Genomic DNA, 14044 nt, shown 5'->3' with positions numbered 1-14044 from the left:
ACGATGGACAATGATTCTTTACTGAGGGTCAATGTAAAATATGCTTTTTTATGGAAGCAAAACAAGCGAATGAAAATAATTTACCTATGTATTGCGGAGTTCCGCAAAGCGTTGATGTTTTTTGTCCATGCTTCAACCACTTTGCAAAACCAAAATCTATCAGTTGGGCATGACCCTCCTCGTCCAAAAGCACATTGGAAGCTTTTACATCCCGATGAATAATACCGGCGTTATGGAGGAAATCTTGAAAGATATATGTCAGTTTAATGTATATTTCGTAATTTGGTATAGGTCCCATTATAGGTAACTTACCTATAGCTAACGCAACTTCAGCCACAAGAATTCTCACTGCATCTTCGGGTAGGTTTCCGTATCCTTCAACCAAAGTAAACAATTCACCACCAGAAACATAGTCACTACCTGCAACGAAATACATTTTACATAAAGAAAGGAATCTAAAAAATAATAATGATGAACCATTTTCAATGCATGTAGAAAAAAGATAAATGTAGAGATGCATGCTTTTTGGTACGTCAAACGTAAGTACGCGTTTTCATAATTACCTCACAAACTTATTTACCACTAATTTTATTGCTTTACAAATATTACAAATTTATGATTTTTATGTCACCTACCAACATAGAGTCGCCTTTTGTCCTGCCAATAGCGTGAGGCATTCACCACAAACGGATGATGCCCGACAACTTGCTGTATGCGCACCTGAAACAAAAGGACGTGATTAGTAAGAAAATAGCCACAGATAAAGAACACCGGAGGTAAGATGGAGAGAAAATTAGTGGTACTTCGTCTTTGACACGCTCAATGGCATCCTCAGCAATTATTTGTGCCTTATTGAGAACCTTCAGTGCAAATATTTCTCCGTCAATTCGGCTGCGGACTTTGTACACCTGGCCGTAAGCGCCCTTAGATATGAGATCGATGATATCATAATTTGTCTTGTACGCAGTTTCTTTAATTTTGAACTCAGGTAAAAAGGCTGCTTCAAATTGCGGTACCGGCCATCTCGTCTTTGATAATGAGCACGGATCCTCAGGTGTATCTTGACTGCCACTGAAATGTATCAAAAAAGTACTTAAATATAATTGATTAATTATTTATTTATATTATCGTATAGCTAAAATATGACAAATGCAACTACAACTGAGTACAGTACTTACGTTCGCCGAGAGATTCGTGAAATCCGGGAAATACGAGAAGCACGGGAGCGTCTTGACCATTCGACGTGTGCAGATGTCGTCGAGTTGCCTGCGCTACTCCCACTGAATAGAGCAAATCTTGAGCTCCGGCGGCTTAATACGTTGTCAAGGCTGGACTGTAAGTACGATCATCATCTACACGGGGTAATATCTCTTGTGAAGATGCGAGTTAGGTTATGAATCAAGATTAACGGATGCAAAGGATGAAATAGATAGACACACTTGAAATGCATGCAAGACGTGCTTAGAAGTAGTAATCTAACTTTCTTTCATAGAAACTCGATGTTTGTGACTCGAAAATATTAGTTTTCCAATAATATTTGGTTAGATTAGGTTAGGTTGGAGAGGCTATGTTGACACCCGTTTACTCACGTAACTGGCGTAGGCGACCTGAGGTTCCTGCCTCGCATTCTCTGCCGTGTATTTCTTTGTTTTATCCACACAATTTCCCATCCGACTTCGTGGCGATCTTGATACAGATTATCTGACGCATAGAATTGTAATTTTGACAGGTTGTCGTTATTACAGTTTGAAGAAGCCATTGGAAGACATGGAGGCTGTCCGAATTGTGTGAAGTTAGCCATATGTAGATCAGTATTTCAGAGTCGGCAACTTCAGATTATTGAATTGGCGAAGATCAAAGACAGAGAGAAACCTTCAAAGATACGTTTCAGTGGGTTAGATTGAATCTATTTCCAATATTCTATTTCGCAATTACTGATTGTCACTACGAGCTCAAGTACTCGGTAACCCGATTAAAAAGTAGCAATTATTTGACGATACCACTGACAATACTCTGTGAATCTTGAATATTGTTCAACTTATTATAGCGATTGGAACATACTTCAACCGATTGAAGCACTTAGAACATACTTCATGTCATCACACCGCACTCGGTAACTTCGCGGGAAATTTGAATTGATATTGCAATTAAAAACAAAAGTCCGAGTTTTTTTCACTCAGAACTACGTAAACACTGTAAATACGTAAAATATTTTATTCTTTTTTTTTTACTTTTTTTCGTATCTCTTATATTAAAAAAATATTTTTTATAGGAAATATCTAGTTGTTAAACATACGTAAATAAAAACAAGGACTTATAGAATTCTTATGATAAGTGTTGACTCAAGAATATCAGTCAACGTAGGAAGACTTACAATTAATAGTTTTTTGTTCTCTGTGTAATTTTAGTTACTTTTCTTTCTTCTGTGTACTACTAATTGCAAGTAGTACAAATATGAATCACTTGAAGAAAGCTATGTACACATATCAGGTACACATTAAGTACAAATGGTAATTTTGATTCAGCTCATACTTCATTCAACCATAACCGCCTCTTTTTTGTACAAACACAACAAAAAAATTCACGCACACAGGTACATTTGCGTGCTCCTTATTTAGGGTACGGAAGCATTGTTTTGCAATCTCCTCAATAGAATCTAATTCACTCTAGAGAAGCACCTACAAAACCTTCCAATGTCAACCTTAAAACCCCTCCTGGCAGGGGAGTGTGAACTTTACTATTTACGATACAAAGGTTATCACTGTATTTTGTAAAATGGTGACATTCACTTCAAGGGTTCGTATGGTCAGCTGATATATCAAACGGATATATTTTTCGAACATTGGATTATTTGGGGTGCAGCTGGAAAAAGAATTCGCCCATACTCTAGATGACAAGTACTATCATACAATACGAACATACATACACTGTGCATTTTTTTTTTTTTTCAATTGAGTGATTGTCATGGATCTAACGAAATCTACTAATTAATCGATTACTGAAGAGCGAGAACTTGAAAAAAGATTAGTGATAATTATTACGTTATAACATAATACGTATAAAATTTATATGCTTGACACTAGATATGTCAACTTCAAAATAGTATTGAATAATGGAATTAGTTAATCAAATAGGAATGCTGTGTTTCACTTGTCAGAAATTACTCCTCGATACGGCACACATTTTGTGTAATGTGCCTGAACCCAGTGTAATTCCTGACAGTTTTTTGAACAATAATATGCTTGTACGCATCTGGCACAAGCAACCCGACTGGTACGCGCACGGCACAGATTACAAGGATACACAATCTCCTCTCGTATCGTCTCAAATTGTTCTGTAGAAATGGTAATTACTTCTGCAATACTCGGTAATGTAGGGCAAATTTCGTTGCCATTGTGATCATTCCCACTACCGACATTCGTGACGCCACCCGATTTTGAATCGTTATTTTTTGAGCCAAGAGGGTGTGTGCTTCTGTCACATAGTCGCATACCAATGTCATTGTCTTGGCTTGAACCTTCATCCGTCAAATCTATGGTGCCGATCACCCTCCTAGGTTCACTGATAGCCTCTGTTAGTTCAGTTGGTTCAGTTGGCTCACTTGGCAACATACTGGATTCAGTTTCCGTTTTAAGCAGTGAAATTGGTGTGTCTGCTTCCATAATTGCTATTTCTATTTCTTTTTTCGTAAAGCGTTTAGTTTCATTTGGCGTTCTGTGATCAAGACCTTGAGCAATAAAATTGATTACCTGATCTTTGGTGAACAGTCTTTTGAATAGATAGCGAATTTCCATCCTAAATGTAATAAATTTCGCTTCAAGTTCGTGCTGAGCCATCAGAATTTCTTCTTGCTGATTTTTTTTTATGGCGAGCTTTTTAGCTCCCAGCTGTCGCTCGCGAACTCTACGCCTACAAAGGAGAGTCAAAAATATTTTATCCAAAGCTCCTAGAAGTCTGTTGGTCGCACAAGACGACATGTCTAACTCATATATATTTGGTTTAATATCAGTTGTTGATGATGGGTTATGATCGAATTCTTGAGTAACAAGTGGACAACACGTTGAATCATTCAACGAGTCCGGTTCCTTTTGCAAATTGTCGGTAATCTGTCTGCAATCTGAATAGGGCGAAAATTTCCTATCAGATGAATTTGATACACAGAAACTTGTGCGATCCGATAATGAATGATCGGATATCTTTCGAGGTTTCCTTATTTTTTCAACCATAATTTCGACTTCCGAGACAGCTTCTGTGGAATCAGTTTCAATAAAGTTTTGTGTTTCCATTGCTGTTGTTCCATTAACGGAATCCGCTTCAACTAGCTGCCTTTTCTTTATGTCATGTTCAACAGCTGAGCTCTTTTCGTGTTGCGAAGATGTAGTTTCAAAGGTAGCAGAAGGTTGAGAAGATGAATTGATGCTGTCTAAGGTTAACCTGTAGTCAATGAAACGTAGTTCAAAATCAGTTTCAATGAGCTCTAGATTTTGAGAGCAATCATTACTTTTAAATCAACGTCTAAATTATTCGTATTGAAACTTATTTCTCTAAACTCTTAATGCCTATTAAAATAAGAAAGACATATGTCTTATAATTACGGAATTTTTGCAAGGTGTACATATTTGAACAAATTATTATTATTATTTTACGTTATCACAAAATATAATCTGTTAATCCTAGGTTAATAATTAGGAAGATAATTTTTAAAAGGACTCTTTGCAGTGGATTTTCAAAGACATAGAGAAATCACTATGGAAAAGCCCTAACTTTTACAAATAAGTTGAAAGGGGTTCCTCTTCTCTATTTCTACACTCATTTGTATCCCTATTTCAGCTCAGTTACTCCAAAATTAATTATTAAATAAAACTTATCCTGAACAGTTAAAAAAAACATAAGTCAAAACTGATGTTCCATAAAAAAAACAAAAAAAAATACGGAAAATCTTCCAAAGTGAAGATATTTCACCCACAAAATATATACCCGAAATTTCAATGAATAAAGCTTCGTTCGAAACTCATTTTGCTAAACCTGATTCCCGAAAAAAATGATGGGTAAGTAAATCTTGGTAAGTTCACCAGAAGCTAAATATTGCACTGAACTATATCTGCTTTTTTTTCTAAACTAGGCGTAAGTGCAGTACAGTTGATTTTCCAATTAGCTTGATTGAAACCATCATGTACATCTCAACGTACCGTGAGTCCAATATGCTGTCACTTCTTCCATCGTCAGTCTGCAGTTTTGCCAATAAGGCAGTGTCTAAAATTGGTGGATTGCCCACAGTCGATATGTTTTCATATAAACCATTGTCGAAAGGTGTAGCAGGCTTACACTGATTTTCAGCAATACTCTGAAACTTAGCAGTATTTTCCCGATCATAAGTGTCAGTGCACGATATCGGAAGTGCTGGGGTTGAAACATTACGATAATCTGGAAATAGAGAAGAATCGGAGGTGCTCTGCAGCTGCAAAATTTGCTTTTGTGCAGAGTCTCTAAGAGCCTTAGATTGGGTAGGACTATCAAAACCCGATCTTGACGATGTTCTACAAGTCCTTTGACACGGAACACTTGCTTTATCACTGCCGTGATCATGGTGTGGTTTTAGTTTTTTCCTCGAGCAAACAAAAATCGGCGATTCCCAACCAAGTTTAGAATCCGAGGTTCTAGAAGAACTGGATTGCCTACACTTTGATTGACTATGAGTTGCAGGACAGATGCCATATTCGTTAACATCGCTATCTTCACCGAAAAGTTCCTTAAACTTTCTGTTAATCTTTATCTTCCGTTTCATTTGCTGCTGACGAAGTAGAACATCATCGTTTGAAGGCTTTGGACGCCAATCACTATCTATAGGAATTAGTCGCCATGTTATACCATTAGGATTTTCTTCCCGGACCCGTTTTTTTGTTTTAGAACCACTTTTTCGTCTTGACGGGCTGCTAGATCTGATCTTCCTTGAAAATTTATCAGCAATCACTTGATTCTTGTTTTTATTTTTGTCCAAACTGGATGTGCTGGGCTCATTGCTCGAATGAGCCGAAGGTTTTGTCACGTGGCTTTCTTTCATTGTAAGAGCTGCCAAAGAACTCGACCGGTTCATTGAAAATGAAAAATGGAAGTCAGCGTTCATGGAGCCCACATTTTTCCCATTATTGTTCGTATCAAACGGTTGTTCACTTTCTTTGAAAACTAAACTGAGATGGAAATTATCATCACACTTCTTGGATCTCTGTAATTTAGAAAAAAAACAAATTTTTGTAGTGAATAATGGAAAATGTGCGTTTAGAAATAATGTAACAATTAATCATAATTTCAGGATTCGGGTATTGTAGATTGTTGAGACCTCAAGATTACTATTCGAAATTGTATAAAATAAAACAACTAACTACATCAGTTGGGATTCTACGAAACGACGACTTGACGTCCACAGATAGCTGTGTAACCTGAGCACTGTGTCTCCTCATGAATAAAGTGCAAGAGTGTCAACTACGGATGGCTGAATATAATCTTCAGAAGGCGTCTTCATTTGAATAATTATTACCCACGAAATTAAATTCGAGATTCTGGCAACTATTGGCTATTCTATGCGTGTATCCTGGCTCATAATGTGACTATCGTCGATTAATAAGTGAAAAAAAAAGGTGAAAATAATGAAAAGATCAATATCTCCATCATCGTTTCTTTGAGAAAAAAAAATTATTTATCCCGTATAATTGTACCTGTACAGTCGTCGCGACTCGTTTTAAGCAGACAACAGGAGAGGAAGACAACTGCAAGAGGCCTTTACGCACTGCCGAATGTCTGAGTCCGAGATTAACTAGATGGTCCTTAAACTGTAAAAAACGAAACAAATAGAAAAATGAAGACAATGATGTCTAAATGTTTATTAAGGGGGTGCCCAGGTCGATTTCGACGCTGACGTATATATCTCCAAATATCAGAGTCCACGTATCTTAAAATCGAAAAATGGCTTAACAGCCTCATTCTACGTGCAATCCCGAAAAAAACTACCCCACTAAATTTTGATACGACGCAAAGAGATAAAGAAATAGCACGCGGATTCTACGAAATCGCAATAGTAAATTCGTCCTTTATCGCGTTATAATGTCACCGAAACGAGTTGAGTCAAACATAATATAAGCTTCGTCGCGGATTCGTATTTCAAACGTTTCGCAGGCCGGGTAATGTGAAGTTCTAGAAATGCCCTAGCGTAGCAAAATAAATGCGTTGTAATAATTCATTCTAGCTACACTGAATTCTCAGCAACGGAAATGAAGGGGTAAAGGGAGGGGGGGGGGGGGGGGAGGGAAGAAGCGATAAAATAAGAGTTCAAAAATTCTTCGCACTCGTCAGTGATTATTAATTGAGTTTTGCTGAACCACATGCGGCGGCAGCAAACTTACATAGTTATATCTCTATTGTATGGGTGCCTATTACTACATCCTGTTAGCAGAGTTCCGCTAGATGTGATGACGAATCTAACCATAGAGGAAAACGCGCACTGATTGTAAACCGATAATTTCCATAAAATTTTCCGTGTCTCACTAAATGCGCACTTTTTGCGTAAGACGAATGTCTCACTTGTAGTGTAAATCGGTCTACCCGACAAAAGACCGTTAAATTGTTCGCGGTAAAAAAAAAATATATTTCCCTCGCCAACCGCAAAACGATATATTTTGTCGAACGGCGAAATTCTTTTTTCAGTTACATTTTCTTCAGTCTTGATTAATTGAATTTTTCACAACTATTTATTATTATTCAGTTTTTATTCTTTTTTTTTTGACAATTACTTTATCTTCACCCTCGTGTCAAAGACCGGATTTTCACATTCAACGACCTCGTAATCGTAACATTATCTGCGCGCAACTATATATTGTAGTTTCGTCGATGTAAAACCTTCTCGCATGAAGTTAATTCTGTAATGTAATAATGTTGACGAGACATTATTTGACTGTGTACAGAGATTTTTTACGGACAATTTTAAGTTGGCTGAAATAATAAGTTGTTAAACAGCGATACCAAAATTACCATTAGTTGGCAGCGCATTTTAATGGTATTTCTAATCTCATCGAAGATTTCGCATTTTCGAAAAGCATTAATATGTCTTTAAGGGATAACCCCACTCTAGGATTTTGGAAAATTGTTGTTGATGTTTTGTTTGTTGTTGTTTTCGTTGTTGTTTTGACTTATTAAACAATATATGAAGGTTATAAAACCAATATCCAGCTGGTAATGTGTTGAAAAAAATTTCGAAAGGTTCAATTCTCGATTTTGCCACAGTGCCTCCGAGCGCGCGTTGAATGCTCGTAAAACTTGAAACGCATTTTTCTCTATACCACTTTTTTTCAAATTTGAACAGATTACCTGTACACCGTTAAATGGATCGACTTGAAATTTTGACAGTAGCTGCACAATTAAAATTTCTATGGAAGTGCCCAGCCATTTTTTTTTTTTATTTATTTAATCTGATGTAAGCTTTTATTTTTTATCAACAATTTACTGATTATTTTTTGTCCAAGAGTCGTTCATTTTTTTCAAAAGTTCACCAATTCTACAAACTTTGATTAAAAAGAAAAAAAAATCCCCATGTAGTTCCATAGACAATAGTATATAGATAGATTAGAACATTTTTTGGTTTTCAGTTCAAGGTCTTATACTTTACGGGAAATCCGTTCTCCGGTGATAAGAGTTTTAAAAAAGAGGTGATTTAAAAAATTTGCTCTGTCGCCGCCAATTTTCATCAAGATGATAAACAAAATTTTATTTTTTCATGCTTCAATATTTGTTAAATAAACACACTGAGAGAAATCCTCCTCTTTTTTCCATACTCCCAAAATAAATTGTCAAAGTTAGGTCTTTTTCGGCCGTTAGATTGGTGTTACCCCTTAAGGGGGGGTACTCTGGTCGATTTCTTCGTTGTCGTAAATGTCTCCTATTGAGAAATGCAATATTAACTTGTTATCTGTAAGAGAGGCAAGCCAACAGTAGGTAAGATAGGGAAGAACGATCTGGAATAAGTGAGTAAAAAGATATAGAAGGTACCAAGAAAAGAAAGTATATAAAGAGAGCGAGAAAACGGGCGAGTTAGTCGGATGAGATGTAATACCGGAAATGTAAAGTGATGTATGAAAAAAACAGAAGAAAATGAATAATTCAACAAACTATAAAGAGTGATACCGTGATTTATAAAGACTACCTATCTCAAACTCTTCAACATCTCGAAATATCGAAGTCCGCGTATCTCAAACGCGAAGATAGGCTTAACTAGAATGGGGCTGATAAGCCCATTTCCGCGTTTAAGGTACGTAGACTTCGATATTTGGAAAAGTACACGTAAATGTCGAAACCGACTACGGGCAATCCAGTAGAGTTGGGATATTTTTCATGTAACCTCTATAAAACCGTAAGCTTTATGCCACAAAGTTTATCGACTAACTATGATTTCGAGATATGATTGTGTTGTGTTATTACGGTTAATTAAATTTCAGGCGATTCCAAAAAGGTTTTTCCTGGGCATGAATCGTTACGATAAGTTACTAACTTCAATACGATATGCTTATTTGATCGAAACGACCCCCCAAACCTAGCATTGCATCCGTACAATATCAGGCACAAATCGATCGAAGTAACGCCGAATGTGCGAAAAACGACGACGTTAAAATTTATCGACGTTAAAATTTATCAAAATAGTAAATAGTTACAATATACCTTGACCAGCAGTATTTTCCGACGGACAGGTCCAACATGTAGCAACCACCGCTTCAGAAGAACATTGTCGAAAGGTGGGCAATGCTTCGAAGATTTTTTCATATTCTCCAACAACAATTATCTTCCGATCAAGACTGACAAGAAAATCCCTCGGGACTATAATTTACCTCCTCATCACGGTTTCAGTCTGTAAACAAGATCGGCGACTATGAGAGTTTGAGACGCGTAAATGACAAGAAACCCGCTCATCTCGTGCCCAACTTCAGACTGTCCTGCACACGTCCTCACCGTCAATTGTTATTGTTATTTATATCGACAATCTATTGTCACCGCGTTCCCAACGAACTTCAGGATCTATTTCACGTTGTCACGCCGTTATGTACTCTCGAGTTTCATAATTCCGACCGAAGTGGTTTGTTTACATCTTCATCCTTCCACACATGACCCCCCCCTCTCGCCTCTTTGTCGAAAACTAAACGAGTCTCGGCCAACTGACGTAATTCTTTTTTTTCATTACCCTTCGAGTCTCCTCTGATCGCTCAAACTATCCGTCGACGAAACGAGACGAGACCCTGTCCAATTCTGCACTTTCTCACTTTCTATCTTTCGCTTCTTTTGAACAAATCGGCAAATCTCCTTCTATCTTCCGCCCCTCTGGCTGCAACCGCAATCTCTTTGCACGGTTAACTCGCACTGCGAGACTCTCCGGCGGATCGCCGAGCACAACTTTAGCTACTTGCTGCTGAGTTGGCTGGATCGTAAATCGTAAGCAAGGTACAGAGAAAGAGAGGGTGGATGAGCGTCTTCGGCTCTTTTCGGATCCCCGAACTCGTTTCGGTTTGTCCTTGAGCCCCGTGCCAGCCTCCTCGCTACTCCTCCCTGTTGGTCTTGTCGGGACACGTCCGTCGGCAATTCGAGCTTGGAGATAAAATTATGTAAACAAAATCGAAGCTGCCTCGACCACACCGATTCTCAGAGACCGGACGACATTTTTGAGATTATATTACCACGTTGCCGCCGCCTTGATTATATACCCTTATCGAAATTATTCCTCCACGGTGTTGTTTCTTCGTTCCGGTTATAGTAGATTGAATTTCGTCAACACACATCTCGGAATGTCATGCGAATCGTGTGATTTAAAGCAAATTGATAATATTAACGATTTACGGAGCGGACGTTTAGAACTGCAAACAAAGAATAACGAAACAATCTTACGGGAATTGGGTTTTAGTGAATGCGTCTGGATTTTTGATGTGTTGTAGATCTTGGCATTCTGTACAAGTCTCCACGGGCACGATCCTCCCCTGTAAACAGTTTCGGCGATGGAAACAACCGGACCATGGAATGTTCATCCTTTTTCCAGTATTCCTTTGCACAAGACAAACTAGGGAAAATTTTATTATTCTTCATAAATAAAACTTGGGCATGTAACCGTACATGCCTATTTTAAGGTTATGGACTCGTCCCCGCCTCCAACCTCAATGATTCTACCTATAAATGACGGTACCCGGTAGGGTGCGCTAGTGTAAAATAGGTGTTTTTGATTCTTCGATGGGAAAATGGAGATTAGACACTCTCTATACTCTCCATTACAGAATATCTAATCTCCAGTTTCCCATTGGAGGACCAAAAACACCTATTTTACACTAGTGCACCCCACCAAGTAACGTCATTTACAGGTAGAATCATTGAGGTTGGAGGAGGGGACGAGTCCATAACCTTAAAATAGGCATGTACGGTTACATGCCTAAGTTTTATTTATTAGTAATAATAATTTTTTTCCTCATTTTTCCTGCAAAAGGAATACTGGAAATAGGATGTACATGTCAAGGTTCAGTCGTCTATCGCCGAAACTATTCATAAGGGAGGGTGAAGATAATTTTTTTTCTAATTCAGATAAATCTTTCTAATTCAACTTAATTCATTTCAATTTGTGAATTCTAGTTTTTCCCTAGATAATTCTTGATAATTCATTCTAATTGAAGTGAGTTTTAAAAAAAATTTCAATCCATTATTTTTTATTTCTTGTTAGATGATATTGATTTTCTTTTAATTTAACTCAACGTTTTAATTTGAATTCAATTTTTTTTTTGACTCTCTATAAACAGATAATTCCGGTACGAATCCAAACTTTTTCAAATCAACTTGAATTAATTTCTCATGATTCAGTTATTTCTCAGTTAATTCACATTATTTCAGTTAATTTGCAGTAATTCAGTTGATTCTCGTTAATTCGGTCGCATTATAATTAATTCACAAACCTATTAATTGAAACATCAGTTCAGTGAGTTATTTCCCCCTCGCTTTCAAGTACCTTTATAACTCGCTTTTTACCTTTTTTACGATATGTATGGTTGTATCGACATTGAATGTACAAGACAATGCATCCGTTCATAACTCAATCTTCCATTTATACCATGTACTGAGTTATTGCGTCATGCATGGACAGTCATGTGATGTGCGATACACGTTCATGTCATACAAAATTTCTTCTCATTTGTTTCTGTGATATACGCAGTGTTCGTTTCAATCTTTTATCTTCAGAATATTCTGTACATTAAATTAATATCGCATACCGATTGTTCGTGCAAAAGCTCGTTACGTCGCACGTAACCACTGACGTGAAATTGAGGAGATACCGAGTTATTAATATTAATTATAACAAATGCCCACGGTTGGAAAAATTATTTTGCAAGTCCATATCACGTATCTGTCGGCAACTCGGACAATAAAAAAAAAAAAAAAACAGGAATCACTACGAAATAGGACTAAGGAACAGAAATCATGTCGCAAGAGGAGAGTCCCATAAAATATCTTTTGGGTAAATACGCCGCATAATATAAAAATATCATATCTATTTACATACATTTATCATGCATTGTACTGGGACATTATAAAATATGTATATATTTTTTTTTTCATTTTGCACAACACAATGCGTGGCGCGTGTTAAATAAAACGTTGTTTTCATCTTTTCGCAATTATAAACTCGAATCTACGCACGTGTGTGGTTTAGTCAAAAACGATCGCAGATAAATGTTTGTAGAATTATTCTAGTATGATAACAATTTCAAAATTTTATAAGACAGAATATTTTCACATGATATCTCGAATATTGTACTGACAACCAGTCCGTAGAATATTAATTACGAATGCAAGGGTTTTACAATATAAAGTAACTCACGTGGGTGAGCCGGATGTCCAATTTTCTTCGCACGTTTGGAGTAATAAAAAGAAAGAAAAAATGCTAGCTTATGAACCACACAGAAATGAAGATCAGGCGGTAATTTTTTGGCAAACAAATTTTCCACATGGCGAAATAAATTGTAGGAGTTAGAATTAGAAGCCGGAATTTACACCGGCTTGCTAAAGAACACTCTTACTGCGTCGAATTCAAATGGTTCTGGGTTCATCTCAACAACAGTATTACAGACTGCCCCGACGATAGGTCGCGAAGTGATCTGAAGTGATCCTCGAGGTAGCCGTGCTGCCCTACGGATTTACGTCGCCTACGCAGAAGTTGAAAGAGTGGGAGAAACGATATAGGCCTATACTTATATTACAACTTCCTGTTGTGATTTCTCTCTCGCAGAGCTAATTTCTAATTTGTTGGGAATTGTTCAACCAATTTGCATTGATTTTTTTTATTATCGCGCTTTGCTTGGTGTACTTTACATCTTCTTTATATTACTTTATTTCGAAGAAGTGTAAAAAAAAAACGCAATTCGCTCCGTCCATCATACCATGCTTTCGAAGTGGTGGAAGTCATTTCGGCGCCTACAGATACGCAACCGAGCGTTACAATTTCCTTTCTGACAATGAGAGCGCAAATTGTAACTCCGGTTGCCTATCTGTAGGAGCCGAAGTGGTTTATTTTCACGTTTAGGCCCGGCATATGAAAATTTTTTTAGGGAGTACTTACACAAGTTTTGCATGTACGAATCACCTTTTCTTGTTTTTGTCGATAATAAATTTACAATAATGTGACAATAGGTCGAATAATCATCGCAGATCTTGTGGTGGATAAATGTTTTTTGAATTGATATTATATGCAGGCTTGACTTATAATGAAGCTCGTGAGTTAGTTTGTCAGGATTACTATAGTCTCGGTATTGTATTTTTAGGAATTTGATGCTTCATGCATTCTTTCACCGGCCAATTATCGTTCGGGCACGGGCGCACATTCATCGATAGAGGGTATGAGATTTTAAAGTTCTATTTATAGCCAGCACGCGGTCGTCGTTTCCAGAACATTCCAGAGACTACTTGAAACGCAACGTTAGTATAACGTTTACAAAATTCAAATGCGCAGCTTCACGTCTACACGCTGACATTGAATATC

General features: G+C 37.2%; 1 protein-coding gene across 13 annotated transcripts in view; it reads right to left on the bottom strand.

Moving 5' to 3' along the window:
* Positions 1 to 13186, bottom strand: part of LOC124220016 (S6 Kinase Like) — a 32123-nt gene extending 18937 nt beyond the window's left edge. For 2 of the 13 annotated variants that reach the window (XR_011177288.1, XM_069136520.1), the window contains exons 1-6: positions 1590 to 2176; positions 1179 to 1333; positions 804 to 1071; positions 636 to 720; positions 313 to 420; positions 85 to 243 (exon numbers count right to left, since the gene is read on the bottom strand). Coding sequence is in view for 3 of the 13 variants with exons in the window: in XM_069136520.1 (XP_068992621.1) it covers positions 85 to 243; positions 313 to 420; positions 636 to 720; positions 804 to 1071; positions 1179 to 1333; positions 1590 to 1670 (856 nt within the window). In the remaining 10 variants the exon portion in view is untranslated. Of the gene's footprint in view, positions 1 to 84; positions 244 to 312; positions 421 to 635; positions 721 to 803; positions 1072 to 1178; positions 1353 to 1589; positions 4435 to 5189; positions 6224 to 6713; positions 6828 to 9702; positions 11158 to 12886 lie in introns of those variants that run through there. The other 11 variants (XM_046628359.2, XM_046628360.2, XR_011177280.1 and 8 more) reach the window with 11 other exon arrangements.
* Positions 13187 to 14044: the final 858 nt, after the last annotated feature.

This window comes from Neodiprion pinetum, chromosome 5, assembly GCF_021155775.2.
Source record: "Neodiprion pinetum isolate iyNeoPine1 chromosome 5, iyNeoPine1.2, whole genome shotgun sequence".
Lineage (NCBI taxonomy): Eukaryota > Metazoa > Arthropoda > Insecta > Hymenoptera > Diprionidae > Neodiprion > Neodiprion pinetum.
The sequence above is the reverse complement of the archived record's forward strand: the minus strand, read 5'-3'. Positions and strand labels throughout refer to the sequence as shown.